The sequence below is a fragment of the Lagopus muta genome, chromosome 21, assembly GCF_023343835.1.
Source record: "Lagopus muta isolate bLagMut1 chromosome 21, bLagMut1 primary, whole genome shotgun sequence".
Classification (NCBI taxonomy): Eukaryota; Metazoa; Chordata; class Aves; order Galliformes; family Phasianidae; genus Lagopus; species Lagopus muta.
The window spans coordinates 5275131-5302901 of NC_064453.1; the positions used below are offsets into that span (position 1 = coordinate 5275131).

The 27771-nt window shown below is 44.7% G+C and overlaps 2 protein-coding genes across 4 annotated transcripts in view; both read left to right on the top strand.

Annotated features, from left to right (window-relative positions):
* The window catches only part of LRRC38 (leucine rich repeat containing 38), a 175152-nt gene that overhangs the window by 138664 nt on the left and 8717 nt on the right, over positions 1-27771 (top strand). The gene's annotated exons all lie outside the window — the stretch shown is intronic.
* On the top strand, positions 90-27564 carry DHRS3 (dehydrogenase/reductase 3). 3 transcript variants are annotated; one of them, XM_048968105.1, is made up of 7 exons: positions 90-518; positions 3232-3579; positions 22495-22638; positions 22876-22995; positions 23647-23885; positions 24904-25029; positions 25866-27564. In XM_048968105.1, the coding sequence occupies exons 2-7, from the start codon at positions 3385-3387 to the stop codon at positions 25948-25950; spliced, it is 909 nt and encodes a 302-aa protein (XP_048824062.1). In that variant the 5' UTR covers positions 90-518; positions 3232-3384; the 3' UTR covers positions 25951-27564. The 3 variants fall into 3 exon arrangements, with proteins under 3 accessions (XP_048824062.1, XP_048824060.1, XP_048824061.1); XM_048968104.1 differs by lacking the exon at positions 90-518 and adding an exon at positions 2596-2694; XM_048968103.1 differs by lacking the exon at positions 90-518 and having other exon boundaries at positions 2582-3579.

Consider the following 27771-nt stretch of genomic DNA (forward strand, 5'->3'; position numbering starts at 1 on the left):
GAAGCAGATAAATACTCACAGGACTCGTTCCACCGGCATTAGAGGACTTGTGAATGTCTCAAAGAATCAAAAAATCAGCCTTGCTTGAACTTCATATGCCTTCATTTTTAACACTGCTCTTTATTTCTATACCAAAAGTTGTTATATTTGTTACCAGTCCAGACACTGAGTCATTCCTGTTTAAGCCAGACACTGGGCTCTCTGTGTAATTTCTCTCTCCCCTTCAGAGTTTCTGGACTGAGAGGAAAGCTGTAATGCCAGGTGCCTCCCCCAGCTCCATTTCTAACTGTAAAAACACACAGAAGTGCTCAGTGCTGCCAAGCAGCCATGGAAATTCTCACAGCTCTGGTTATTTCAGATGCTGCTGTGTTAGGGGATACCTGGTTTTGAACAAGCTCTGCAGACTGCAGTTGCAATGGCTCAACTTCTTCTCCCTAGAAGCCCCTCTCCTGGTCCCGTATGACAAGGTTGTGACCATCGTTTGACTTACTTCATGAAAGGAAAACTGGCATTTAAAGGTGAGAACTCTGCAAGCTTCTCTCTTAATCTTACTTTTTCTGGAAACCTTTGTGGAAGTTTTAACAGTGCTGAGGTTGAAGGGATTTGGATATTGTTCATATTCAGTGTTGACAGAACCATACGTGGTACAAGTTTGAATGTGGGAGGCATCAAAAATCCAGTCCTTATTTTTGCCACCAAATAACCCTTGAACCGAATGGCTGCTTTGAGCTGTGGTTTCAAGAACGTGCTTGATAATGAAGCATAAAATCAGGTTTATTTTCAAAGGGATTTGGCTCCCTAGCTCACTGCTATTGGCTGTGTAATGTAACTTCACTGCCTGTGTCTGGATGCTTTTAGACTCGTGCAGTTCCATTGCAGTGGTTGTTTAGTAAACAGTAGGGGAAATTAAGCTTGAGAACGTCCTTCAGTTTTATCATTTGGATCCTCTCAGTGTCTGAAGAAGGGCTATAAGGAAGAAAGAGACAGAGCCTTTAGTAGAGTCTGTTGTGATAGAACAAGGGGGAATGGTTTCCAGCTGAAAGAAGGTTTAGATGAGATATAAGAAGTTTTTTACAGTGAGGGTGGTGAGGCACTGCACAGGTTGCCCAGAGAGGAGGTGCAGGCACCCAAGGTCAGGGGATGGGGCTGTGAGCTCTGATGGAGCTGTGGGTGTCCCTGCTCAATGCAGGGTTGGACCTGATGGCCCTTGGGGTCCCTTCCAACTCCAACCATTCCATGATTTGTCAGTAATTCTAGTTTTTACCACTAGATGGCTTCCCAGGATAGTGGATATAGATTGAGAATTCACCTCTGGGGTTGGCTTCATTTTGGCACGCTCTTATTAACAGCACACTCATCAAAACCAGCCCGACTGAACCAGCAGTGTGAAGTTGACATCGCTGAGGATCTTCTGGCATCCTGTAAACTTTAAATTTCAGATTATGATGGTGCTGCCACAATTGGTAATGCGGGGTGAGCAGCCCTGAGTTCAAAGGTGGAGAGGCTCTGGCACTGCTGCCTGGAGAAGTGATGGATGCCCCATCCCTGGAGGTGCCCAAGGCCATGGATGGGCTGATCTGGTGGGGGGCAACCAGCTCATGGCAGAGGTTGGAACTGGATGGTCTTTAAGGTCCCCTCCAGCCAAAGCCATGGTGTGAAATGTGCATTTCGACCCTCCTCAGTATGCAACATACCCACCTCACGCTTAACAGTGCAAACAAACAACTCAGGGACCTAATTGCAACATTTCTGCCCTTTCTCCTGTTACAACATAAAGTGCTGCAGAGACCTTGTGTTGCAACTGTGCTCTTGTGTCTGGACAAAAGTCATGGAAAAGGAGAGAGAAATCATCACAGAATCACAGCGTGACTTATGTTGGAGGGGACCTTAAAGACCATCCAGATCCAACCTCTTGCCATGGGCAGAGCTGCCAACCACCAGCTCAGGCTGCCCATCCAACACCACCTTGAATGTCTCCAGGGATGGGGCACCCACAACCTCACTGGGCAGCAGTGCCAGGGCCTCAAAGTCAAAACTTTCTTCCTGTCATCCAACCTAAATCTTACAGCTTGAAGCCGTTTCCCCTTGTCCTGTCGTATCAGACCACGCGAAAAGTCACTCTCCCTCCTGTTGGTAAGCTCCCTTCAAGCACTGGAAGGCTGCAACGTCTCCCCATAGCCTTCTCTTATCCAAAAAGCTGCTCGATGCAAAAAAGTGCATCTCCCTCTGTCACTGCTCAGCCACTGATGGGCAACACCAGCATCTCCCAGCATGGAAAACCCACGAGCTGTCCGTGAAACCATCGGCTGGGTGCTGACAGATGTCGACTTGGGTTCAGCCCAACCATCTCGGGCTGCAAGCAGCTTTCCCACCGACGCCGGTTCGAGCCGGGCAGGCGGCTCTATGGCAGCCAGGGCTTCCCTTCCGTGCGGGTTGCGGTGCGGTGCAGCCCCGAACCGCGGGCGGCAGCCGGAGAACGGGAACCGGGCTCCGGGGGAGGGGAGAGCTCAGCCAGCCACTCACAGGAACAGTAGTGAAATCTCCCCGACACTTTAACTGTCAATCAGGCTTAATGGGGTATAAAACCTCCCCAGCGCCGCGGCTGCGATAGGCAGAGAGAGCAATAGGGAGAAATGAGTAAGGGCTGAAGGAGTGCGCGGCGTAATTCCTGCTCTGTGATCGCAGATCCGCCGGGTGAGGAACCAGGAGAGGGGGCAGAGGGGCAGCCCAGCCCTGCAGCCGCTCGGGACGGAGAGCCGGCAGATATTTATAGATAGGAAAACAAAAACAACCTTCCCCTGAATAGACCCTTTCTTAAATAGAAAGTCCTGGCAATTCTGTCTCATTTCAGCGATTTCCTGAGTCTAAGAATAGAAATGAGCCGCCTGGAAGGCGCTGCAGGCAGCAATTTGGAGACATAGGCTGCTTTATTTTATTTTTTCCAAGTATTAAAAAAAAAAACAACCAAAAACCCTTCCATTTGGACACGGGATTTGCACGTCGGCCTTTGGCACGGAGGGACGGATGGCTACTTTTAATTTTACTTTTTGTTTTCCTACAAAACTGTCTTCCAGTTAAAGGCACGGGATCAGCATTACCTGCATGTGACGACCCCGGAGGACACCGACTGAGAGGCAGAGCTCTGCTGCACTGCTTTCCTTCCACCCCACTTTTTTTTAGGAAGGAAGAGAAGGAATTATTATTATTTTTTTTCCCCCATTTTTTTTCCAGCCCAAGAATTGCTTGCCCCCAAGTTTTGGAGGGGGACCGAAGACTCGTCACCCACCTGCGGGTGCATGAAGGGTGCTGGCTTTCCATCTCTGTTCCCTTGGTCTCGTGAAGGGTTGGAAGAGAGTTTTGCCACCCATCACCCGGAACAAGAGGATGGTTTGGAAATGGCTGGGCGCTGTGCTGCTGCTCCCCGTGCAGATGCTTTACCTGGTGCTGAAAGCCGCCGTTTGTGCTCTGCTGCCACCCAAACTACGGGACCTGTCTGGGGACACCGTGCTGGTGACAGGTGGGGGACGTGGCATCGGCCGCCAACTGGCCCGGGAATTTGCCAGGCGAGGAGCCAGGAAGGTGAGATGGGATGTGGGAATGGGCACCTGCTGCTGTGTGGGGCCCGGAGCTGTGCCCGAACCATGGGGCTGGAGGGGAGAAGGGGCAGCTGGAGGGGGACTCACCTCCATGACCTGGGCCTGCCCTGCTTTGGGACTTGGGGTGGGATGAGCTCTGCTTCACCCCAGTGGCTTTCTGTTTGCCAAGTCATCTCATGTGCTTTCTGAAGCCACTTCTGTGCTGCCTTTTGCTGACCTTGTTTGAGGTAAGATGAGTGCTGCTCAAAGGCTGTGCCTCCACAGCAAGGAGGAGCAGCACAACTGAGTATGAGCTGTGCATCTCTCCTTTAGTCTGCATGTTTCCTTTAGGAAAGGAGAGGGACTGGGAGAATGCTGTGTCTGCTCTGCAGCCTGGAGATGCAGATGTAGCTGCTGCCCTCCTTCCCTCATCAGGAACTGCTGTGTACCTTGAAATCTGTTTTCATAAGTACAGGTGTGAATCAAACACGGATAGTTAAAAACAAACAAGCAAAAAGCCAGGACTGACCAAGAGGCAGAGGCTGGTCTCCTCTCCCGGGTAACAGTGATAGGACCAGAGGTGATGGCTTCAAGTTGCATCAGGCTGGATATTAGGGAAAATTTCTTCTCAGAAAGAGTGGTGATGCACTGGCACAGCTGCCCAGGGAGGTGTGGGGTCACCATCCCTGGTGGTATTGAAGGAATGTGGAGATGTGGCACTGAGGGATGTGGTCAGTTGTTGGTAGATGGATGGTTGTAATGGATGGGGGGGGGGGGGAGTGGGGAGGTGAAGGATTTTTCCAGCCCAAAGATTGGTTGTCTCCAAGTTTTGGAGAGAAGCTGAAGACTTGTCATTACCTGCGGGTGCATGAAGCCCTCAAACAAGGATTTGAGATTGAAGTTTTCATATTTATTCCTCATCAGGGGGATAGCAGGGGAAGGGAAGAACCATGTGAAATTAGACAGCTGCATAAATACTGTGCCATGTGAGAGAGAATGAATGAGAGTAAACACAGAGTAAGGAAGAAAAGTACAGAATGAGGACAGCTAAAGAAAAATGTGCATGTTGTTTGGGTTAGTGTTTTGTCTCTTCCTCACCTGTGTGCTCCAGTTTTCCATGTGTGGCACAGAGTGGTTTCTGGTGCACGACTTTGAGGTGTAAAATAAAGTCAGCATTGAACTTTGATGTTTGTACATGCTTGTGTTTAAACATCATGTTGAGACTTACCAACTCGTGGAGGCAGAACAAACAAGTTGATCGACTTTTGGACCCAAGCAGCTTGCTGAAAGTGTATTTCCATTATCTGTTAGGACACCATGATTCACTTGTTAGTTATTTAGCCTGGGTGGTTGCTGTGCTGAGCTGTGGCATTGGAGTGCTACCACTTCCACAGCTAACCCAGGGGCTCCTTATCCTCAACTGGGTGCTAAGCAGTGGTAGTCAGCCCTTGCTGCCATGGGCCAAGAAGAGCTCAAGAGCTGAGGGTGCAATTATTGAAAACTGATAGAGACTGTGATTCACCTTCATGTCCTCTCTCTACAATCACTACGAATCTTAGGCTGAAAGGCTGAACAAGTGAATAATTCTTGGGCAGCTTTGTACTCATCTCATGGCGTTAGGAGATGCTGTGTGGTTGCTAGCCATTGTTTGTAACTTTGAGGTGGCTTTTTTTTGTGTTTTCTATGCCTGTCGTCGAGGTGTTTTACTTTTTGCTTTTGATGAACTCAAATTAGATTCTCCTTTCAATTAAATCATAGTGATCTGGAGAGTGAAACACAGCACTCTGCAAGCTGTGGTCCTCTGGCCCGTTGGTGGTGGCACATCTTTCCAGCATTGCTCAAGTAGGATTAACTTTTTCTTCAACATTGTTAATGACGTTTATAATGGGTTGATGGTTGGAATAGATGATCTCAGTGGTCTTCTCCAACCGTAATGATTCCATGATGCCATGAATGAAAGTTTTACCTTGATGTGGTAGTTTAACTCCCTTTGCTCTGAGGTTTCACTCATTTTCTGCCTTCTGTATTCAGGCTGACTTTCTGTATCCCATGCAGTCTCCATGCAGCCCCCTGTTTGACTCTACTCTTTGATCTTATGCATTGCATTGGACAATCAAACTGAAAATTGAGTTGCCGACAAGTCATCTTTCAATAAGACTTTGGAGAATTAATATTCTACCTTTTTCTTGCTTTTGTATGCAGTTAGCTGTAGTATAATTACACTCAAAGCTTGAATTATTGATCATAATTAATAATTTATTATCAGATTCTGGTTGTCGGACGGCGTATTGACAACACCCAAAGAAAGTTTGGTGAAAAGCATCCATTAAGGCACCAAATTCTGAGGCCAGGCACAGTGCTGCACAGAGGTGAACAGAAGCAGTGCCATAAGTTCAGATTCTAACCCTGGGTGTGTGGAATATCTTGAAAACACATCACAGCGCCTGCGCACACAGACATAGTGGCGGAGTTTTGGAGGTAGGCGGCGATATACAACCATTATTTTGAGATTAGAATCTTCTGAAAGATAAGTTAGTTGAGCCTGTTAGCATATGAAACCTCCTCTGGTAATTAGACTGGATTGGATTTCCACTCGTGGTCTATTTTTCTTTTCAGAAGGTGGTTTTGTTAAGCACTGATAGGATGCATCTTCACAATTTTCACGTGGGATGACACTGTTGTATTCCATGAAGATTTAAAATGGTCACATGTGCAACTTTTTTGAGTGTAGAATTTTGATCTTGCAGTTAAAGCTCTGAAGTAGGCAAGAAATAAATCAGAAAAGGGTTGAGCTGAATACAAACACAGTTTTCAGCTTGATAGATGAGCACAGAGGCTGAAATTCTTAAGCCAACAGAACAGCAGTCTCTTGGGCATGATGATGTACATCCATCCTCATTGCCATTCTCCACCCCCATTCTTTTAACTCCATTGCTCAGCCATTGTGCCGCAGATATGACTTGAACAAGCCAACACCTTGTTGTTCTTTAGACTCTGAAAGGGGACATAGCAGCATTAGTTGACTTTTCAAATGATAAAGTATGCTTCTTATGCACAGGGTTTTTTTTCCTTAGGCAATGAGGAACTTCAGTCACTAGATCATTCCTGTTCAAGTCTACGCTAAGAGGTCAGAGGATCCATACTCCACTTTTATGTTTGGGTAGAAGTTTCCAAGAAGTACTTGGCCATGGTAGACAATAAGGAGTTGCACACCTCCTGTATTTGAGCAATAGAACATTGCCTCTGCCTCGCGCATTGGTAGTTCCTTGGGGCTCTTAGCCTTTGGTGTTCTGTGCTTAGCCAAAATGGAAGAGTATATGGGTGTTGTTGAAATGGGAGAGGGAGATTTTCATGGCTTTGTGATCTAATGCTTATGGAAATAAAAATTCATTTCCATATCTTGATGGCATTAAGAATATAATGGGAGCGCAGACCCGTCAAACAATGCCTCCTGCATGGAGGAACAGACCTTAATGATGTGAGTCAGAGGGATGGAGGGGTGAATGGGTTCAATCACTGATGGAGTTGGAAAATGCTTTGGGGTTTCTCACACCACTTGCTTTGCCTACAGCATTTTCAATGACAGTGCCCATGCCAGAGATCTGTCAGCCCTGTTCTTGGTGCTTTCCTGTGATGAAGTTTTGATTTTCTTTTCCATGTCACTTTGTTTGCAGATTATTTAATCTGAGACTGACCAGGAAAGAGATACTTGATTCTTAGGTGCACTGGATTATTAAAAGTTGCTAAAATGTAATAAAATTACCTGGCAAAGGTTGCAGTCATAAGATAGAAACACATTTTCCATCTCCAGTATGTATTTTAGTGCTCAAGGTTATCTGACAGTGACTTTGGAAGAGTATCTTCAGTCTTTCCTGTTAGGAGATGGGTCATTGTGGATCTTCAGCAGCATAACTATGAGAGATCTTAGAGCAGTGCCTTCCTATTGCTTCTTTGTGATCATTTCTGTTATTTCAGTTCTTTCAAAGCATGTATATTTTTGCCCTCCTAGATTGGCTCTATTTTTTTTCCTCCAGCTGTTATGAATCTGCTTTTTTTGGTGAATCAAGGGTGTTTTGACAAGGGATGTCTCCAAGACACCAGATGGATTGGGGCAGCCTTCTGTTAGCATGGTGCTGCTGCAGAGGAGGGTTGAACTTCCTATTAACCTTCCTGAGAGTTATCCACGTTCATCACCGTGCAAGAAATGACCTCGTAGGTGCACTGAAAGATCTCTCCTTTCCCTCTTCTGTTCTCTGAACATTTGCTTCCTGTATTGCGGGAGAGCAGAAGACTCAAAGGGTTTGCATGCTTGAGTGGTGGATGAGGTAAGCAGTCTGGAATATCAGGACAGACAAGAGCCCTTATAGATGGCAAGGAGCTGGTGTCACCAAAAAGAAAACAAGAAACGGAAACTTCACTCTTGCATGGAATGTACTGCTTGATAGCCATGACCTCACTCTGTCAGCACTGCAGTCTAGACAATTGTTTGCAAGTCTGCAAGGTACTCTTAGCAGGATGTCGGCCTGGTGGGCAGCTGCAGAATGCCACAGACACACTGACACTGCTTGTCATGGGGCAGTTAACAAAGATCCCAAAGGCCTGACTTGAAAACTTGTGCTTAGAAGATACTCGTGCGCGTATGACTTCATTCAGGCTACAAGCCGTCTCCTGGAATCTCAAGTCGTCTTCCTGTCATTACTTGCATAATGTTTTCAAAGCTTAGTGCCTTCATTTAGAAAGAGCCCTTGTCATTGGAGTGGGCGGTCCTCCCTCAGGTTGGGATGGGAATGAGAAGTCTGAGGAGGAAGGGATGAGAGCTGTGCAAAGACAGCGCTGCTGCATGGAAGCCTGGAGCCAGTTTTCTTCTGTTCTACTAATTCAAACAGAACTGCTTCAGGTGCTTGAGAGCTTCCTATAATTGGAGAGTTTGAGCTGAGTGAGACTTTGAGCTGATGAGGGTGAGAGTATTGCAGGAAGATTATGTAAAAATGCTGTAGAGTCCTAGGATTCAGGAGCCACACTTCAAAATAACGCTTGCAGGATACAAGCAGCTTCTGAGGCGTATCTTGCAATCCACTCTGAGTGCAGACATGCATAGACCTGATCTGCCCATCCCAGAGCAGATGTGTTCTGCTAGAAAGAAAAGAGCTGGATTGCAATAGCAGAATTTCAGAGCTGAGAGGAACTGATTTTTCATGTGATTAATTGCTGTGTAGTTGTTGTTGACAGGTAGTGTGATGGAATGGAATTGTGAAGCCTTTAAAATGATGGTGTTAAAAGAAATGGACACAGTTCTGATGTGTGTTACCCAGTGCAGAACGTGCGTGTCCTGTACTGGGGCTGTACTGGTTTGGAAAAAACAACAGGAGCAAAACAGTTTGGGGCATATTTGTAAGGGAAATAAGGTTAATCTTGTTCAAATTTAAGCACTTAATGAACTATTTGTGCACATCATAACTCACCAGGTATGTGAAAAGAACTGGGGAGTGAGCATTTTCCCATAATATATTAATTTAGGATCTGTGGTGAGCTGTGAGAGAACAGATTAGATGGAGCTGCTTTACAGCCTCTAGAAAGGCTTCATTTCTACAAAGCTTGCATACTGGCAGCAATTGCATTGAAGGGCTTCCTGCTGGCAGCTCACTTCCCTGTTGACTGAAGGTAAGGATGGGCAGAGGAGCCCTTGTTTCAAGTCCCTGCTTGGATGGCACTGGGCCTGTTATGTGTACTGGTGCCAAGGCCAGTGTTTGGATGACATACTGAATGAGTGTCTCTGGTTGGCAAGCATGGCCAGAGCTTGCAGTATGAGATCTGTTGATGTCTGAGGAGCAGCATTCTGGCTGGAGCTGGTTCTGTTTATAGTTTAGAGCATACCTGTCTTTTGTTGGCTGTAGAGAGAGTAAATAATGTTAATGAGAGGAGGGACTCACAGAGCAGCAGGCTTGGCATCTTGCATCAAGGTAGTGATGTGTGGAAATAGTGAGGCCAGGCCACATCTTACACCAAAATCCACCACTTTTTAAAAGGCTGAGGTCAAGACAACTAAATGGAAATTCCCACAAAATAAAGGGACTGTCAATGCTGTAAGAAATCTCTAGGAAGGGCTTTAAGACTGAGGCTTGATTAATGTCATCATGGTGCCTCAGATGCTCTTCAGGTGTAGAGAGTGCAGTAGGAAACACAACGCTTGTTGAATATCCACTGGTGGGGGGTGAAGGTGGCAAGAGGAGCTCTGCCACCAATGAATGGCTTTTAGTAACATGGGGATTTTGGCCTTGAAGGTGAATAAGAGCCATCAGAGATGGAAAGCTTGACAAGGAGGCAGCAAAATTCAAAATGAGTTGATGTGGTGAAAGCTGTAGTCCAGGTGTAGGGTCTGAGGACAGAAGCTGTTTTTTTTTGAATTTCAGGTGGTTTTTCAGTTAGGATTTTCATCTTGCTTATCTTAAGGGATTCATCCCCATTTTGTTTGTGTTGTTCTATCACTTCAGTGACATTTAAACTTGCTGCTGTGTATTTCTGTTGCCTTTATGTTGTGCATCTGGCACAGGCTAGGAAAAAGTTGACTGAGAACTGTTTCCATCTGAAGCACCAACATACATAGTTTTACTGCATTAAAAATGAGTTAAACATGCCATTGAGCTAATGTCTAATTAGTCTGGCACAGCAATTTGCTTTAAGAATGACCTTAAGCCCTGCGTACATTTCTAAGCATTCTGACTGCAATGCCTAGAAGGAATGAAAGATGGGATTTATTTTTTTTACCTTGTTATGGAAACCTGTGCTGGTAGGGGCATGTGGGGTGATAATTGAAGGGTGTCCAGCTGAAGACGTGGGTCTAGAGGAGGCCATGAGGATGCTCAGAGGCTGGAGCACCTCTGCTATGCAGACAGGCTGAGAGAGCTGGGGATGTTCAGCCTGGAGAAGGCTCTGGGGAGACCTCATTGCCACCTTCCAGCACCTTAAGGCATATAGAGCAGAAATTATTATAGAGATCTTCCTAGCTGGGTCCAGACTCTCTTCTTCAAAGCATCACATCAACAGGCTGAAGAGTTGGATAAGTCAGAGCCAGGAACTGACAGATGTGTTTGCTGATAACACTGACGCCAGTAGGAAGGGGTCAAATACATGTTGTTTGACCTTTATCCCAGTGGGGATCAAACCGATTCTAATTAATAGACTTGGGAATAGCTGGGTACCTTGGCAGGTCTTGCAACTAATTTAAATTGTTCATCCTGTTAGTTTAGCCATAAACTACGTGTAATTACAAAAGGGTTTTGTGGACAGCCACACTTATGTTGCCACCTCCTTAATTACAATTTATTGAATACAGAGCCGACTTATTTTGATTAACGTAGATTTTTGTTGTCTAACACTGGCTGGCCAAATGTGCCAGTGCTCTAATAACAAGAAAGTATTGTTTGAAAGCACAAATGCAGCTCCAGTTACAACTTTCCAATGTGACTGTTTAATGATAGGACAAGGGGGAATGGTCTTAAACTGAGACAGGGGAAGTTTAGGTTGGATATAAGGAGGAAGTTTTTCCCCCAGAGGGTGGTGAGGCACTGGAACAGGTTGCCCAAGGAGGCTGTGGATGCCCCATCCCTGCAGGCATTCAGGGCCAGGCTGGATGTGGCTCTGGGCAGCCTGGGCTGCTGGTTGGCGATCTGCACACAGCAGGGGTTGGAACTGGATGAGTATTGTGGAGCTTTTCAACCCAGGCCATTCTGTGACCATGAGATAAATGTGGCTCTCAGTGTATAATCAATGGCAGTTGCACCTTTGAGTATGCTTAAGCAACTCTTAAAACTATACATACTTGAGATGCTATAAAAATAATGCCTGGAAAGATGATAGACTGTGATTGTCCTATGGCTGGGTATGTTTTCAGCCACAAGTTTGCCTACATAAGGCTGTTGGTATGACTTGGCTGCTATGTTTCATCCTGTATCTAAATGGAACAACCTTTTAAAATAGATCAAATGCAGTCAAGCATGGCTTCCCATTGCGTTGGTTTTCTTCCTCTCAACCCACACAGACACCAACTTGCAGCAGTTGTACAGGTAGACAGCATTTGTCTTTTAGGTTTGGCTTCTCTCCCAGTCAGTGCTGGACTGAAGCTGAGTTTCCATGAGTAACAACTTGTATCCAAAAATGAAAATTGCAGAGGCTGAACAAAGTCTTAATTCAGTGCTTCTAGAAGCTTCTCTGTGCAGCGAAGTTCATCTGTATTGCTAGTCTGAACTTAAGAAATCATGAGATATTACTTAAAGGAAAAAAAAAGAAACAGGAGATCTGAAGCAATTAGAATTGTTTGTTCATTCTGTTTGCCCTTTGAATCACTGGGTATACCCAAGTTACGTTTTCAAGATTTCCTTCATATCTCAGGAGCGAACAAAACTTGCACCACTTCAAATGAAAGCAAAAATTCTTAGATAACCATTTAACTCTTGGAGCAAAACTTCAAATATTATGAGACTTAAATGCATGTGAGTGGAAAATCTTGTTGTAAAGACACTGCAGTGTTCATAGAATCATTCAGGTTGGAAAAGACCACTGTGATCATCCAGTCCAACCCACCGTGCCCACATCCCTCAGTGCCACATCTCCACACTGAACTCCTCCATGGATGGTGACCCCACTGCTCCCTGTGCAGCTGTGCCAGCACATCACTGCTCTTTTGGAGAAGAAATTGTCCCTAACATCCAACCTGCACTTCCCCCAGCACAACTTTAAGAAGAAGGGATCACCAATAACAGAAAACAGGAGATCAGGTACTTTTTACGTGAGGATTAAATTAGTGCTTCTCTTAGATCTGTCACTTTAATCTTCTTGCTACTAGTAAACTACACTTCATCTCTGGTCAGCACATGTACTGGGAGAGACTTGGCTGTTGTAGCTCAGAGAGGGAATGGGAAATCCTGAGATCAGCTTCTAGCAGCTTGACTTTAAGTACAAACTCCAGTTCCCTATGCTCTATCTCCTAAAGGAACTCAGCAGTGAGGACAACGCTCAGCTTACTGCCTCAAGGAGGTTGTGCTTCCAAGTAGAATATTAAAGAGATCCAGCTGGTACAAACGCTTCTTTCCCGAAGTGGTAATAGAGCAGGGCAATGAGCTGTCAGAAGTGATGTCAGAACATTTCCAAGGCTCTTGGGAAACACGGGAGCCCTGCAGTGAGATGTTTGATTTTGGGTTTGAGATCTGCTGATTGTGCAGTGTTGTAGAGCGTGCTTTGTGTTGCTGGCTATAGGATTTGAATCCAGGCACTTTGGAGATTGTTGTCTGCATTGTATTTATATGTGAATGTGTGCTTTGTCTCTTTATGAGCATCCTGCTGATCTCCCCAGATGACATGCAACCCTTGCAAATTGCTCTGTGACGCCTCCTGTGCTGCGAGGGCGTGAGTGTGTGTGTGCACACGTGTGTGTAAGTGTGAGGGCAAGTGTGTGCATGGCGCTATCTGGCACTCTGCATCTTTACACCCAGGGTTCAGCAGCGGGTCAGCCAGCTCCTCCTGACATCACTGCACTTGTTTACCACTCACACAGAGGAAGTGCTGAGCTGATGGGTTTGCCCACTGTCATCCTTTTAGGCCGGTATTTTTCTGCAGCATCAAAAATGTAGGAGAGCCTTTGACTTCCATGAAGCGATTCTAGCAGCTCTTCCTGTCTGAGCTGAGAGGGGAAAACTGAACGTGGGAAATTCTGAACCACTGAAATGATATTACAAAGAACAATCATATCCAAAGGATGGAATCTTCCAGAGCAGTAACTCATTAATATGCTAGAGCTTGATTTGTGATTGCCTGACCAGCCATATTAAAAGCTTATTAAATAAGCATCGTTGTAGCAGAGCCTCAGGAGAGCTGCTCTGATCAGTTCTGGATAGGAATTCTGTTTCTACATTCAGGTGTCATTTTGAGCTGGAGCTGTGCTGGCTTTCCTGTCTGTTTTTAGAATTCATATTTATGTTTATGAGCAGGGTAATTACACTTCATCTTTGCAGCGTATTGAGGGAATGGCCTCAGTTGTGCCAAGGAGGTGCAGGTTGGATATGAGAAGAGTTTCTCCTCAGAAGGAGCAGTGATGTGCTGGCACAGCTGCACAGGGAGGTGTGGGGTCACTGTCCATGGAGATGGTCAGTGTAGAGATGTGGCACTGAGGGACGTGGGCAGTGCTGGTGGGAGGAGGATGGTTAGACTGGATGATCTCAGAGGTCTTTTCCAATCTGAATAATTCCATGATTCTATGCCTTGTTATGGCCACTGAAAGACCCTTGTGGCCACTCTGCATGTTTTTTTGGAGATGCACTGTCTGAAGCTTATCATCCTCTGATTCCCATCCATCTTCTTTGTCTTGATGGGCTGAGAGAGTTAAATATATCCTAATAACCACCGTTTGTACAGCAGATGGATAGATTTTAGAAATTCTGCCCTGTTGCATAGCAACAGTCATCATTAAAAAATAACATTTGGAAGCATACAGAAAAATAGGGGAAAGCAATTAAGCTTTTAAATATCAAAGCTTTTTTCTAAACTGTATCCCATATTTCTTTGAGTAAATACTCATATGAAAAGGTGCTTTTTGACAGCTTTTATATGGGTTTAAAATGGTAGCAAACCTCTTTTTGGAGTCAAAGTAAGGAGAGTTGTAGGGGAGCTTGTCTGGAGCTGCTGCTAGCATTCAGTTTATATGTGGATTTAATGCAGGCATTTCAACTCCCTGTTCTTTTCCAGGAGCCTCAAGGGAGAAATTTTTTCAGTCGAGCTGCATCATATTATGTGCATGGCTGATCTGGAGCACATTTAGGTCCTTCTGGAGGGCAGTTTATAATGACAGCATTAGAAACATTATTCATTCTTAGGTTTCCACGTCTGTTTTTGTTGCAAGCATTCCTCAAGTTTAATAACTTCAAATACTTTCCCCATGTCTTTCTTTCCAGTGATATTCCTGCAAAGACTGGGATTTTCTGTCCCACCTGTCCTCTGGCTGTTAGACATTCCTTGTGGCTTTCCTTGTCCAGCAGAGCTTCTATTCCATTTACCATCTCGTCCACCTTGTTTCTGAATGCTGAGACCCCTTGAGGGCAGCAGGGCTGTAATGACACATCTCAGCACTGTGTCAGTTGTGGGTTAAATGTGCCTCCAATGCACGTAGCATTGAGCACAGCATCTAATTGGCAAGTTGCATTACTTTTTTATTGAGGTTACAGTGGAATTTTGTATACCCCCCAAAATAAGTGTTGACAAAACACTCGTAATGATGTAGTTTGAAGCAAAACTGAGGATGCTGTGAATTAAAGCAGGCTTGGTGGACTCCCTCAGTTGGTATTAAGTGTAATTGGTGCTTTTGTAAGTGATACAGAGGAGCAGCCCTGAGCCTCTGAGTGCAGTGGTGGTGATGCATTGGCCAACCTTCTCCAAGAGGTGTTGAAACACTTCAAGATTTGGCACTGTGGAAATCTTCTCAGTTAGCTGTTGGTTGAACCAGGAATCTTTAGGAATCCCATTCCGAAGTCAGGTGGTTGGATCCAAGTCCTTTACTTCTAACACTTCCCTGCCATCTGAACTCTGGGTTGTCTGTAACCTTACTGAAACAAACACTGTTCAGAGTCAGTATAACTCTGTCCTAGTCAGTGCTTAGCTATATGACATGCACACTAAACCTGCCACAGGGTGAGAATTCACTCTGAGAGCCATGGGCCGTAAGTAAAGGCAGAATTTTGGAAGGAAAACCTACAGACCATAGCATTTCTGCCAAGCAGACCCAGTCATTTCTTTTTTTTTCCTTTGCAATGCTATTTATTGACATCCTATCCCCCCCATCCTGCCTGCTCTCCTTGCAGGACAAAAGGGCTTTCTGCACCTGCATGTTTACCCTCCCCACAATTTCCTGAGCTCTCTGTGGACATTTTTACATGAGCCTGCATTACAGGATGGCGTGCCAAGCGACTGGAGGCGGCGGCACGCTGGCTATTTCTGCAGGATGGAGCCTTATGTTTCTGTTGGTGGATATCTGCAAAGCCTTCTTATGGAATCCCTACCTTCCAAATGTCCCCCCCTTCTCAGCCCCAGATACTTTTTGTGCTTTGCAGCCAAAGGGGTTTTTATTGCTGGGTGTTTCTTTGTGTGTTCTGCTTCCCCGGAGCAGAGGCCGGCTCTAACACATGGTGTGGCAGACATTCACCATTAAAAATCTGTCGTTTTTCCCCCACAAATGCCTCGGTGAACCTTTGCGGGGTGACAGCTTGTGGCCACTTGGTGCTTTTGTTGGAACGTGCACTCCGTTTGACCCTGTCCCAGCGTTAATAGGATTGTAAAGGCTGACTCCTGCGTGACCTCTTCTTGCAAACAACCCTCACCCTTCCCCTTCCTCAACTGCTCTGTACAGCAGAGCTGAGAAGTGTTGCTCCCAAGGCAGTCTGCAGTTCGTGTTGCAGACAAAAGCAATTGGAAAAACCATTGGGGGGGGGGGGAAAAAAAGGCAGTGTGGGGCCACCTGTCCTTAAATGTTCCTGACTGTGAGAACAGTGGGCATTTGTTCGCTTCTTCAGAGGGAGCTGGTCTTAAATGCCTCATTGCAAGACAGGACTGAAAGCTTGCTATCCAAGGAAGGCCTCTGCTGGACGGCAGGCAGGTGTCTGTGTTTCTCCATGATGTTTTAGGTGCTGCTTTGTTTCCTGCAGAGGAAGAAAAAGAGGTGGCTGGGGTACAGTTGGAGTTGACTTTGGTTTAGGGAAATAACATTGATTCCATTGAGTGCAAAGTCAAAATATAAAGTAATAAAAGTTCTGACTGCAGGGGAAAGGAACTGCAGTTCACTTCTTCTGTCTCCTTCCGGGGTCTCTGTAGACCAAACTTTTATCCTCATTACTGCATGTTACTCCTGGCTCCAACTCAGAGCAGCCCATAATAAGGGCTGTGTTCTGTGCTTACCGTGGTGGCAGGGTTAAATCAAATTCTTCTCACCTGATGTCTTTACAACCTCTAAGTACCAGCCTAGAGAAACATGTGTGTAAACTGGCTAAACAGGCTCATTCCTTTGATTTTTTTTTTTTCCCCTGTGCTTACCTGTAATCTTTCTTCTACCAGATCCTTCCAGCTTTGGTGCTCACTTTCCACTGAGGGAATTGAGAAAATTTTGCCAATGACCTGCTTTGTTTGCTTATTTTTATACCAGTGTCACTAAGGAGCTGGGTTAAGTATTTTGACCTACTTCAGGCATCAAAAGGTTCTTTTTTTTTTTTTTCTTTCCCCTTTCTAAAGCAAAGATTGGCTTTTCCCACTGAATCGCCACACCTTTCACTCTTCCAGTAATCTGTCTTTAGCATGCCTCTCCCATGAAGGGCTCCTGAAATAACTTGTCTGACTTTGCCCTGGGGGCAAGACAAGGGAAGGGGTGAAGGAGAAAACCCTTTTGCCATGTAAAATACAGAAACGCTTTTGAGGCTGTAGGATTTAGCCTGCTGATCTCATGATACCCAAATTCTGCCAGGATTATGGCACTGGAATGTGTGCCTTTGGAGGGCCAGTGTGAGTTAGCACTGCTGGGCTTTGTGAATGTGTGGGGATAAAACCGGTTCACTTCAATGGATTATTGACACTTTGTACTTCCTAAAAGCACAGAATTAGGTGCAGAAGGGCTTTCTCTGTTTGAACAAAGGTCTGTGCAATTACAGTTACCAACTCAAACAGAGCAACTTTTGTTTCTCTGGGCTGGAAAGGAGGTTGAAAGGGAGGAAAACGTGTTGACCTACCAAATACTTCTTATCTAGAGATAGGCAAGGCGTTGTGGTTGGTTTGTGGAGGTAGCAATGATGAGATCAGGCAGGAAGGGCACTTTCGTCTCTGCAACTCTTTAATCTTTCAGTGCCTGCCAGTTGATAACAGGTGATTGCTTTCTGAATCATGAAATGCAGACTCTAGGGATGGAAGTTACTTTTCCTAGTCACTGTGCATGCTGTTGTGTTGGAAAAGAGTAGCAGTGAATTGTGCAGTAGAATACAGCCTGGATAACCCAGAGCACCAAGACAGGCATGTGTCTAGGTGCTGTAGTGCTGTAGCATGCTGCCCCATCTCTGAAGGCGGTTGAATGGGGCCCTGGGCAGCCTGAGCTGGTGGGGAGCAGCCAACTCATGGCAGGGGGTTGGAAGTGACTGATCTTTAAGGTCTTCTCCAACCTAAGCCATGCTGTGTTCAGGCTCAGAAAAGCTTTTGCTGTGGGTCACCTTGCAATTGTGGTGCAAAGTCCAGCACAGCAGCTCTGCCAGGGATACAGTGCCAATTTAATTGAAGATGTAACAGCAGCATCCCTTTGCTGTCATTCTTGACTTATGCTAGCAATAAGATTGGAGCAAACAAGCTAAATAGCTTTGTAAATGAGGTAAAATTAACCTCATCTCCTGTACTAATCACATACCTGAGGCTCTGGGAGCGCAGGTCGTGTGAGTATATTGTGGTTGGCAGTAGCATCAATCGAGACCAGTTTATATAAATCATCAAAAACATAACTCAAACGTGGACTTGTGCAAGGTGAAAAGCAGGGATTGAAACCTAGAGCCAGGTTTGGGGCTGCGGGCCTGCCTCCAGTGCTGGCTCTATTGAAAAATCTGCAGTCCAACAGCAGCCAAAGCCTTCCCTCTGGCTGCCCTCTGACCTTAGGGCATGTCTCATTAGCGGATTAAGCCCAGAGTTAAACGAGGCCTCTGGGAGAGCAGGGCTAGGGGTCTGCCACTGGGACTGGAGTGATTTTCCTGAGGCCAAGATAAGCAGCTCTCTGCCTTGCCAGAGGGGAGAAGATAAAGAGATAAGGTTTGTTTAGCACGAATAAATCCTGGGAAAATCTGCAGTAAACTGTGATGTCACAGCCCTCCTCCAGAGGTAAGAGAGAAAAGCACGCTGCGTTCCTCTGTCGCTGTAAATCCATTACTTTGTGCCCGGCGTGGAAACCCCCTGCCCTGCCAGCACTCGCAGGCGATGGATTTCACACCCCACCTGCCTGCTGGGGTCAGCCCGAGGTAAGAGCAGGGCCACAGCAGGGATTTACCGCCTCGCTGGGCTGCTGCCCTCCCCAATTTTCTGGTCAGTAACCCTGTGAAAGGAGAGCGTGTCTGGTGCGGCAGGGAAGAGATGAAGGGGGAAGAAATGGTGGCTGGATTCTTTCCAGGACGGAAAACTGTCTGTCCAAGAACTTCTCCGAGACACAGATTAAATATTCCTCTATCCACCATTAAATTACCGTGAATGGGTGGCTGTGCAGTGCCTGACGGGCTGTGTAATAAGCAGTGCTGTGAATCTCCTCTCCTTTCTTCTGCATTTTTCTCCGTCCCAGACAGGAAAGGCCCTGTCTGTAAGACTCATTCTCTCCAGTTGGGTCACAGTCATTGCCAGTTTAGAATTAACCTCAAAAAGGAACAGCAACACACACTGTGCCCACGTGTTGCAAGCTATGCTTCCTAATAAAATGCTCCAGTGGCCCCACTGCTCTGAGCACACTCTGTCCCCATGTCCAACCATAGGGCTCCCATGTGAGCAGGCCAACAAAAGAAAAAAAAACACAAATAAAGAGCCTGGGGAGATCCTGCTCCATGGGAGGCAGAGATGGGGTCCAACAGTAAAGCGTGGTGACCTCCTGGCCAGCGTCCCATGGGGGCAGTGACTGGACATGGTGGGGTTGGTGGTTGGACTGAGAGGTCTTTTCCAGTCTCAGTGGTTCTGTGATGGTGTGGATGGGTGATGAGGCTGATGCAGCCACTCAGTCTTCTCGGAGTCTTTAGGATGAAGCCTGTGCCAATTTAATTTGGCCAGATGTAAGACAAGAAATTGGAGATCTCATAGGGCCGTGTAGGAGCATTCAATCTTGAACTTGGACCAAAAGCAAGTTGTATCGAGTTTTGAGTTTTATACATCTGTGAAAAGTAGCAGAAATGATGGCAGGAAACCTCACTTCCCACTGTGCCATTAGGGAACTTTCACCTCTCACAAAAGAATGGTCTTTTATTTTCTGCTTTTCTCTGATGCAGGCTGAAGCCTTCACCTGAGTGTGAGCAGTGTCAAGGACATGAAAACTTCCCATGGAAAAAAAATCAGTCCTGAACTTAATGCTGCCAGCAGGATAATCAACAAATTGCCTTCCCCAGATGGCCCAAATTTAAATAGGGTTGCATGCAAGACTTGCCTATAGGATATTCAAGGTCCCAGAGTAACTGTTGGGGCATAAGAAATATTATGTCCAAGAGCTGCATCACAGGCAAATATTCCTTTAACAGGTTGTCCTTCACTTAACTGTTCCTCCATGTATGTTTCCTGGCATTCAATGAATCAGTGGCAGCTCTGGGGAGTGGGGATGTTTGAAACAGATGAAAGTGAAGAGTGAGGGATCTACTTTTTGTTCTACAATAGGAGTGGGAAAGCCACAGTGCATATGTGAGGTCCGTCTCTAACCATATTTATTCCCCTTGCCTTTACCTGACTGCTTTCTGCTCTTCTTGCTGTGCCTTCCATCGCTCTGTGCGCTGTCAGTTGACCTTGCAGTGCCTGCACATCACTGATGCAGTCCTGTGAGGAGGCTGAACTCCACACCGATGCAAACACTGCAGTCAAATGCTTCTGTTGCTGCTTCTGTCGACAGCTTGTAGTGTTTTCTCTCCCCTTTCCACAGAGATGTAGGTTGTGAAAGAAAGCAAGTAACTGCGTACCCTTGCAGTTAAGCAATATTTTGTAAATATTTCCTGGGAGCCTGTGAAATTTCTCACATGTTCTCCATTTCCCCTGAAGTCTGCAGAGTAGGCATACAGAATATCACCCAGTCTAGCTCTGAGTTCAGGAGCATGTAAATAGTCTTCAGTTCTACAGGCGTTGTGTAGATGCCAAAGCCTGATGGCCAACAGCAACGTGCTGAGGCCAACACGCAGGCCAAATTGTTATCTGTCTGCTTTCTTACAGCTTTTTCAGTCTGAACACAGCTCTCTCTTTGCAGATGAGATGCTCTGAGATGAGATTTCCCATGAAATGGCTCTGCCATGCACAGGCTTGCTCTGAAGTTCTGCAGCCCTTCAATGATTTTGAGAATGGACAGCCAGCAGTCTGCCTGCATGTGCATCAGTGATTAATAAATGGGCTTAATTGTACATTTAACTCATTTAGGAAATGAATGAGAGCCCAGATACTTCTGGGCTTTACTCTTGCTTAGTTGCACTGGGAAGGGCTCTTTGAGCCTGCCAGATATCAGTTTTAGTACCAGGTATGAGATGGGTTTAAGTAATCCTTAAAAATAAGCATGTTAAAGCCTTCTGCAAGGGATTTGTTGTAGGGAGGGAAAACCACAGGACCCAATTTGTTGTGTTTATCCTGCTGGTATTAAGTCTGTACTGGGAGTTGGTCTAGATGGCCTTCAGAGGTCCCTTCCAACTCTAAGGATCCGTGATTAATTATAGGGACTGAGTTATAAGCAGTGGTGTAATTGAGACCTACTTCCCTCTTCTTTCTGCTTTTGAAAGAAACTTGAACTATAAAGATATAGTAATCTAAGTGTGCTTATTTAACCATAAAAAGTTCAATTTAACAGTCAGATCCATACTCCATTCCTGTGATACAGGAAACAACTGTAATCCTGGGTGGCAGGTGATAAGACCACTGCTTGGAAACAGCGTCATTCCGAGAGCAATGAAACTGTTTCCATTTTCGAGGCCTATTTTTTACCTGTCCCTGATTAGAGTAAACCTGCATTTGATTATGTGAATGTCTTTGTTTATTTTTTTTAGTACTAAATAGCAATTATGCACAATAGACATAACCTACTGTGGAAAAACCTGTGTTGCCTTGAGCCACGGTTGTGAGCAGTGGCAATCTTTTGCTCTTTCTCCTTTGGACCTTGCTGCTGGGATCACAGAGCACTCAGATGGTTTCTGTATCATTCTCCAATCGCTGGCCATTCATTTTTAAGATGATGAACACAGAGCAGACTGTAGCTTGAAGGGCAACAATGGTAGATTGATTCATATGTAGATATTTTAGGTAACAGAGATGGAATCATGTCATTTTATAGTTTATAAGAAATAGAAAAATAGTGTTGCATATAGTAAAAAAATATATATATGTGTTCCATTGAATCTGTTAAGCTGTGGATTAGTGGTTGAAAGCTTGTGGTGCAAGCACCACTTTATGTTTGAGACTCACCTTGTTGTCTCACTAGGAACACTTACAGGGGTAAAACCCCATGAGGGCGTTTAACCAACCTGGTAGCATCTCAGGTTGTTTCTCACTTCCATGATGGTGTAGAAACACAGACAGGGTTGTGCTGGTTCTGTCTTCAATATGTGTCGGATCTGTGCTACACAATGTTTTGTTTCCATGGGTGTCCAGTATTGTTCTTTATGCAGGAACTATTGTATCAGTTTTACTGTGTTTGTTAACTGGGAGTGGCAAATGAAATCTTGCTTGTACTAGCTGCAAATTAAATTAATGGTTGAAATCTCTCCCTCTAAATGGCTGTATTAAGATGAGCCTTGTTTGAAAAGCAGCTAGAACACCAGCCTGGAAACAGTCAGCACTGGGAATTGTTACCTCGGATATGCTGGAAAAAAATGTCTTACTGTATTTGTGAAGTGTTTTGTGTATTTACTGGGTTAAGCTAAATAACTGCTCTTTCTTGTTGTTGCTGGTAAAGGACCTGCAAGCAGAGCATCAGCAGTGGGATCCAGCCACCAGCAGCTCACTGAAGTCCCATCTGCTTGTACTATAAAATCATTGTTAGTCTTAAGTGAAGCAATGCAACAGGGCTGACAGTGAAAACACATCAAAGATGTTCGTCAATTTGTTGAAGTCAGAAGCATGTTTTAATTATCTTAGATTTGAAGCAGAAGTACTTTGGCTCTAACAAAAGGTTTGATTGTTGGGTTTTTTGTTGTTGTTGTTGCAGATCATCCTGTGGGGTCGAACTGAGAAATGCCTGAAGGAGACCACAGAGGAAATCAGGATGATGGGGACAGAATGCCATTATTTCATCTGTGATGTTGGAAACAGAGAGGAAGTCTATCGGCAAGCCAAAGCTGTGCGGGAGAAGGTTGGTGTGCAGAAACAGTGTAGGCAAAATGCAGTAATTCCTTCTCTTTGAGGAAGGTGGTCATGCTGGAAAAAAGAAAGGTGAACATCCAGCTCATGTCATGCAAAGTCCTAAGTGATCCAGAAGGATGCCTGCAGACAGGATGCCAAAAGCTGTGAAAATAAGAGTGTAACCTGGCAGTAGTAGACATTCAGATAAAATAGTGAGTGCTGTAACGAGTTATTTGTTTCCTTGCAGGTGGGTGACATCACTGTCCTAGTGAACAATGCTGCTGTGGTCCATGGTAAAAGTCTGATGGACAGTGACGATGATGCACTGCTCAAATCACAGCATATAAACACCCTGGGACAGTTCTGGGTAAGATAAGCTCTCACATCTCATGGGTTCAGACTTGGGACTGAGAGTGACAGATAAACCCGTGGCTGATGCTTTGTCTTTCTAAATGGAAGTTAATAAAATAACCGTCAAAGGTTCCAATAGCAATGCAGTATTTGATGCTCTTGTATCCCCGTTCTGTCATTTCCAGCAAAACATCTGATGTCTTCTGAGAAACTCAGCCCACAGAGGAGAGTTTTCTGTGCAGTGATGTGTACGGAACATCAGCTCAAGACTGCCTTGCTGGGGGAAGGAAACGCATTCAATTTTGAGTTAGATAATAGTAACAGAAAAGAGCTTCCTGTGATTTCATCTCGTTGCTGAGGACTTTATCCTCCACAAGAAGCTCTCAACATACAAAGCATTTTGTTTGTGGCCTTGATCTGAGGCAACTGCTTAAGTATGTACTAGGAAATATTGGTTATCCTCTATACCAACTTTTCCTGTTTAAAAGCTTTCAGAGAGTGCAAAGCAACAAGGCACTCCTCCCCTCCTTTCCTGGCTGAACAGGCAGTGCAGTTTGACTTGTTGTCTCTGTGTCACCTTATTGTTTTTTTCAGGAGCTGTTGTTTTTGTTGCATCTCTGCTGAGTAAACCCTTTCTCCCCCTCACCCCCTCTGTTGTGCTCTTCAGACCACCAAAGCGTTCTTGCCAAGGATGCTGGAGTTGCAGAATGGACACATAGTTTGCTTGAACTCTGTCCTGGCCTTGTCAGCCATCCCTGGTGCCATTGACTACTGCACCTCCAAAGCTTCTTCTTTTGCCTTTATGGAGAGCCTGACCTTGGGGCTGCTGGACTGTCCTGGAGTGAATGCCACAACAGTGCTGCCCTTCCACACGAGCACAGAGATGTTCCAGGGCATGAGAATCAGGTCAGTCCAGGGGAACTAGAATAAAGCATCTCATTTTAAATGAATCATCAGAATACACTCCTAATTAATGCTTCATTTAGTTAAGAGAATTTGATGTCTCATTTGGCTGCCTGGGAACAGAGGGTCACTCTAGGCCACCTGGGACTCATCAGACTGGTTCCCTCAGTTTGCTGGCGTATTCATCCAGCCTGCCTGCCTGTACTTAGTGAGGCAGTTGCTTCTACAGAGAAATCTGAAAGCTATTTTTCCCTGGGTGTATTTGGGCCATTTGCAGCCACTTAGAGAGGGAGGAGAGGCAATCTGAAAATTGAGGTCATTCAAAAGGGAGCAGTCTACAAATTGCTTGAGAATTAACAGTGCAAATTCCTTCTTTATCCATTGATATATTTAATCCTTTCCCACTAAAGGGAATGAAATCCATTTACTGAAGTAAGGCTTTCACTACATCCTTTAAAACAAGCTAAACTAAAAAAAAAAAAAAAGCCTAATGGCTGACCAAGTTAATCTTTTACGATCAACAAAATAACCTCTTGGTCAAGAAAATATGCAGCATCCAGCCAGGAAAAGCCTTACAGAGTCATAGAATGATAGAATGCTTTGGGTTGGAAGTAACCCTTAAGATCATCTAGTTCCAATTACGTTTGATATTAAGAGCTGAAAAATATTTGCCTTTTACCTGTGGAGAATTTGAATGAATCAAAAAGCAGCAGAGAGAAAGAACTCTGACATTGGAAAGGCAGCGTTTTGGCTTTGGTTTGCAGACAATTTAAGAAAATCCCTGTATCAGGGTGCTGAATACTTTGTGCCACTTCATCCTAAACCCTTTAGCTGTAATACAGTACCAGTGGTTGGAATTGGGCTTCACAATCTCCTGCCCCTTCTTAGCCTGCTTTGAGGCATGTCTGAATACCAGCTGCCAATGATAACTTACAGTGAGTAACAGAACGTGGACAGTGATTTCTAAAAGAAGGAGTTTGGTTAACAAATAATTATTTTATTTTTTACTTTATTTATTTAGGTTCCCTAATCTTTTTCCTCCTCTCAAGCCAGAGACTGTGGCTAGGAGGACAGTGGAAGCTGTGCAGATGAATCAAGCCTTCCTGCTCCTTCCATGGACAATGAATGTTCTGGTCATCCTGAAAAGGTAAATATTTCCCATGCCCAGCAATAGTCCAGCTAGTGAGGCAAGATTTACTTGCAGTCCTGCTCTGTCTGTCCACCAAAGCAAACCTCAATTTGACTGTTTATCAGGTAACTGGGTTCAGACCAAGTCATCCCTTCCTCGGAGAGCCACAGAAGCAGTAGAGGGAAACTTTTCTGAGGTTCCTTTAGCAGATTTGTTAGATTTTCTTTTTGAGTTTGCCCCTTGTACGAAACCAGTTTTACTCCCAAAATTAGAGCCATAGAATCGTTAAGGTTGGAAAAGACCGCTTAGATCACCGAATCCAACCATCAGCCCATCACCACCATGCCCACTAAACCATCTCCCTAGGATTCTGTTTCCTGAGGTCTGAAAACTGCCATCTGGGAAATTTCTTAACCACTAACATGTGTGTCTCCTTTTGATTCAGTAAGCCACTCTTTGGACTCTGTGCTTTGTATTGTAATGGATTCCTATGCAGTAAAGTATGTGCATCACAGCTGTATTTAGAGAACACATGAAGCTATCAAAAATATTTGTGTGTATGATTAGGACAGGATTATTTTAAAGTGCCTAAGGAAAGAAAGTCATAACTTTATATCTTGAAACAACTGAATAGAAAAAGCACATAAGAACGTTTTTCTGTGCAAATTTGCACCAAAGCCTGTGGAAAACCTACTTCAATCAGGAACTGAAATGGAAAATAATCACAATACTAAATACTAAAAGAGGAAAAAAAATTATATAGATAGATAGATATAGATATTTACACATCCTCCTATTAGAACAGACTGAAAGGTTTGTCTGGTCTGCTTATTTTCTCTCTGCTCCTCCTGCAGCATTCTCCCTCAGGCAGCACTTGAAGAAATCCACAAGTTTTCTGGGAGCTACACCTGCATGAACACTTTTAAAGGACGAACATAGACTTGGTGGTGGAAGGACTGTTCTTCAGAGAGACCAGCACAAGCATGCAAATCCTGACAGGGCTGTGAATCAGCAGTCTTGGCTTGTAGCCTGTTCATGTGACTCGCGCTGCTTTGAGGCAACACATTTCTTGCAGGTCATATCCATAGTAACATGACCTTTGCACAGGATTTAATGACCAGACTATGGACCCTTGGCAAGAAAAAACAGAAAGTGTGAAATGTTTATGTGATGTTAAATTCTTTAGGGTTCAATTGTTAAATCAGCTCATAGTTTTAAGATGTAATTTTTGTTTCTAAAGGGCTGTCTCAGCTGAGAGGCAGCATGTTGCACCCCAGGCTTCATCCGCTGTCTTTGGAGGAACTGCAATTGCAAACTGACACTGATTACATTTCAGCTTTTTGAATGGGGAACTTTAAAAATGAAGAGCTACAAGTCGTGGACATTGAATGGAAGTTCCTTCCCTTCCTTCGCTTTATATTTGTTGTTGAAGCCGTTCCCAAGTCATGTCAGGGAAGGAGCAAACTGCTGTTTTCTTTGTGAAAGGCTCCCCAGGCCTTTTCTCTGCAAGGATTGCTCTGTGCCCAGGAAAGCTGTCTTACTGCACCCATGAAGGCTGGACAGCAGTGCTCAGTCAGAAGAGCATACAGCTTGAATCACGGAAGATTCCTTCTGTCATTGAGCTCATATATGGAATGTAATTGTCCTTCTGAATATTTTTGTTCATTTATGATGAAATATATATATATTTTTAGCATTAATTCCAGATTGCCACGCATGTAAGACAGCATCACATTGGGGGGTAAACTAAATCTAGAGCCTGCTTGTACAAAAACACATTCAGTGACATAATCCATAGAGTGAAATCCGTTGTATCGATCTGCACAATGAAATAAGAGGAATAATTCTCTGAAAATGGAAGAGACAGTGCTGTAGTGCTCATGAAATGTGGAGTTTGGAAGCACAGTTAGCAAAGGCCTGATTAAATGCATGTTGAATTCAACTGGGAATATACCCATTGTTTGTTAGAGACATTGAATCAGGCACTGATCAGCCAAAAGTGATAAATACTGCTTGCACTGAAATGCCAGAAGCAGCTAGATGTTATTTATTTTTATAATGATAGACTCTTTGACAGCATAGCAAGAGCAACACTGCATTCCAGTGCCAGATGCAGTCTGCATCTAAACCTAGTCATAGTCATGTAGTTGAAACATATTGAAACACTGCTACTAAAAGAGGAATTCATATCATTGCAATTCAGGAATGTCACAAGCCAGCCTGGAGGACACCTGAATGAAGTTCCTCAAGGAAAGCCATGTGGTTGAAGTAAAGGAGTGAGGTCAGGGCTCCAGGCTTGAGTTTTGACCTTGTTTCATAGATGCTCTTGGGCCAAGCTGCATAATCCCAAGGCACACCCTGACCTGCAAAACAGATAGTTGTAGCTTTTCCCTGCCTCAGGAGTTGTGAATGTTACTGCTTTATTGTCTGTCAAATGCTCAGCAGATTCAAATGGAAAACGCTGTAGAAAGGAAGAATGATATTTGCCCATAAACCAAAATGGTGGAGAGGAATCAAAAAAAAAAAAAAAAGCTGAAATCTATTGTTTTGAAATCTATAACTTTGTACAGAGGTATGAATGACAGCAGGAAAGCTGAGAGCTGCTTTTGCAGGGCAGATCCAAAGGAAGATCTCAGAATGGAGACTCACTACTTAGGAGGAACGATGGTATGAATGTTGTCCTTACTGCAGATCACTAGCTGTGTCTCGCTGAGCAGCTGAAGAGGTGCAGTATCATTGATATCCCTTTGCCTCCATGGA

Bases quoted from the DNA above. Each gene is read 5' to 3' on its own strand.
- DHRS3 (XM_048968105.1), top strand. From the start codon at position 3,385: ATGGTTTGGAAATGGCTGGGCGCTGTGCTGCTGCTCCCCGTGCAGATG. The intron at 3,580-22,494 runs GTGAGATGGGAT...TTGTTGTTGCAG, and splicing joins CCAGGCGAGGAGCCAGGAAG to ATCATCCTGTGGGGTCGAAC. The intron at 25,030-25,865 runs GTAAATATTTCC...CTCCTCCTGCAG, and splicing joins GTTCTGGTCATCCTGAAAAG to CATTCTCCCTCAGGCAGCAC.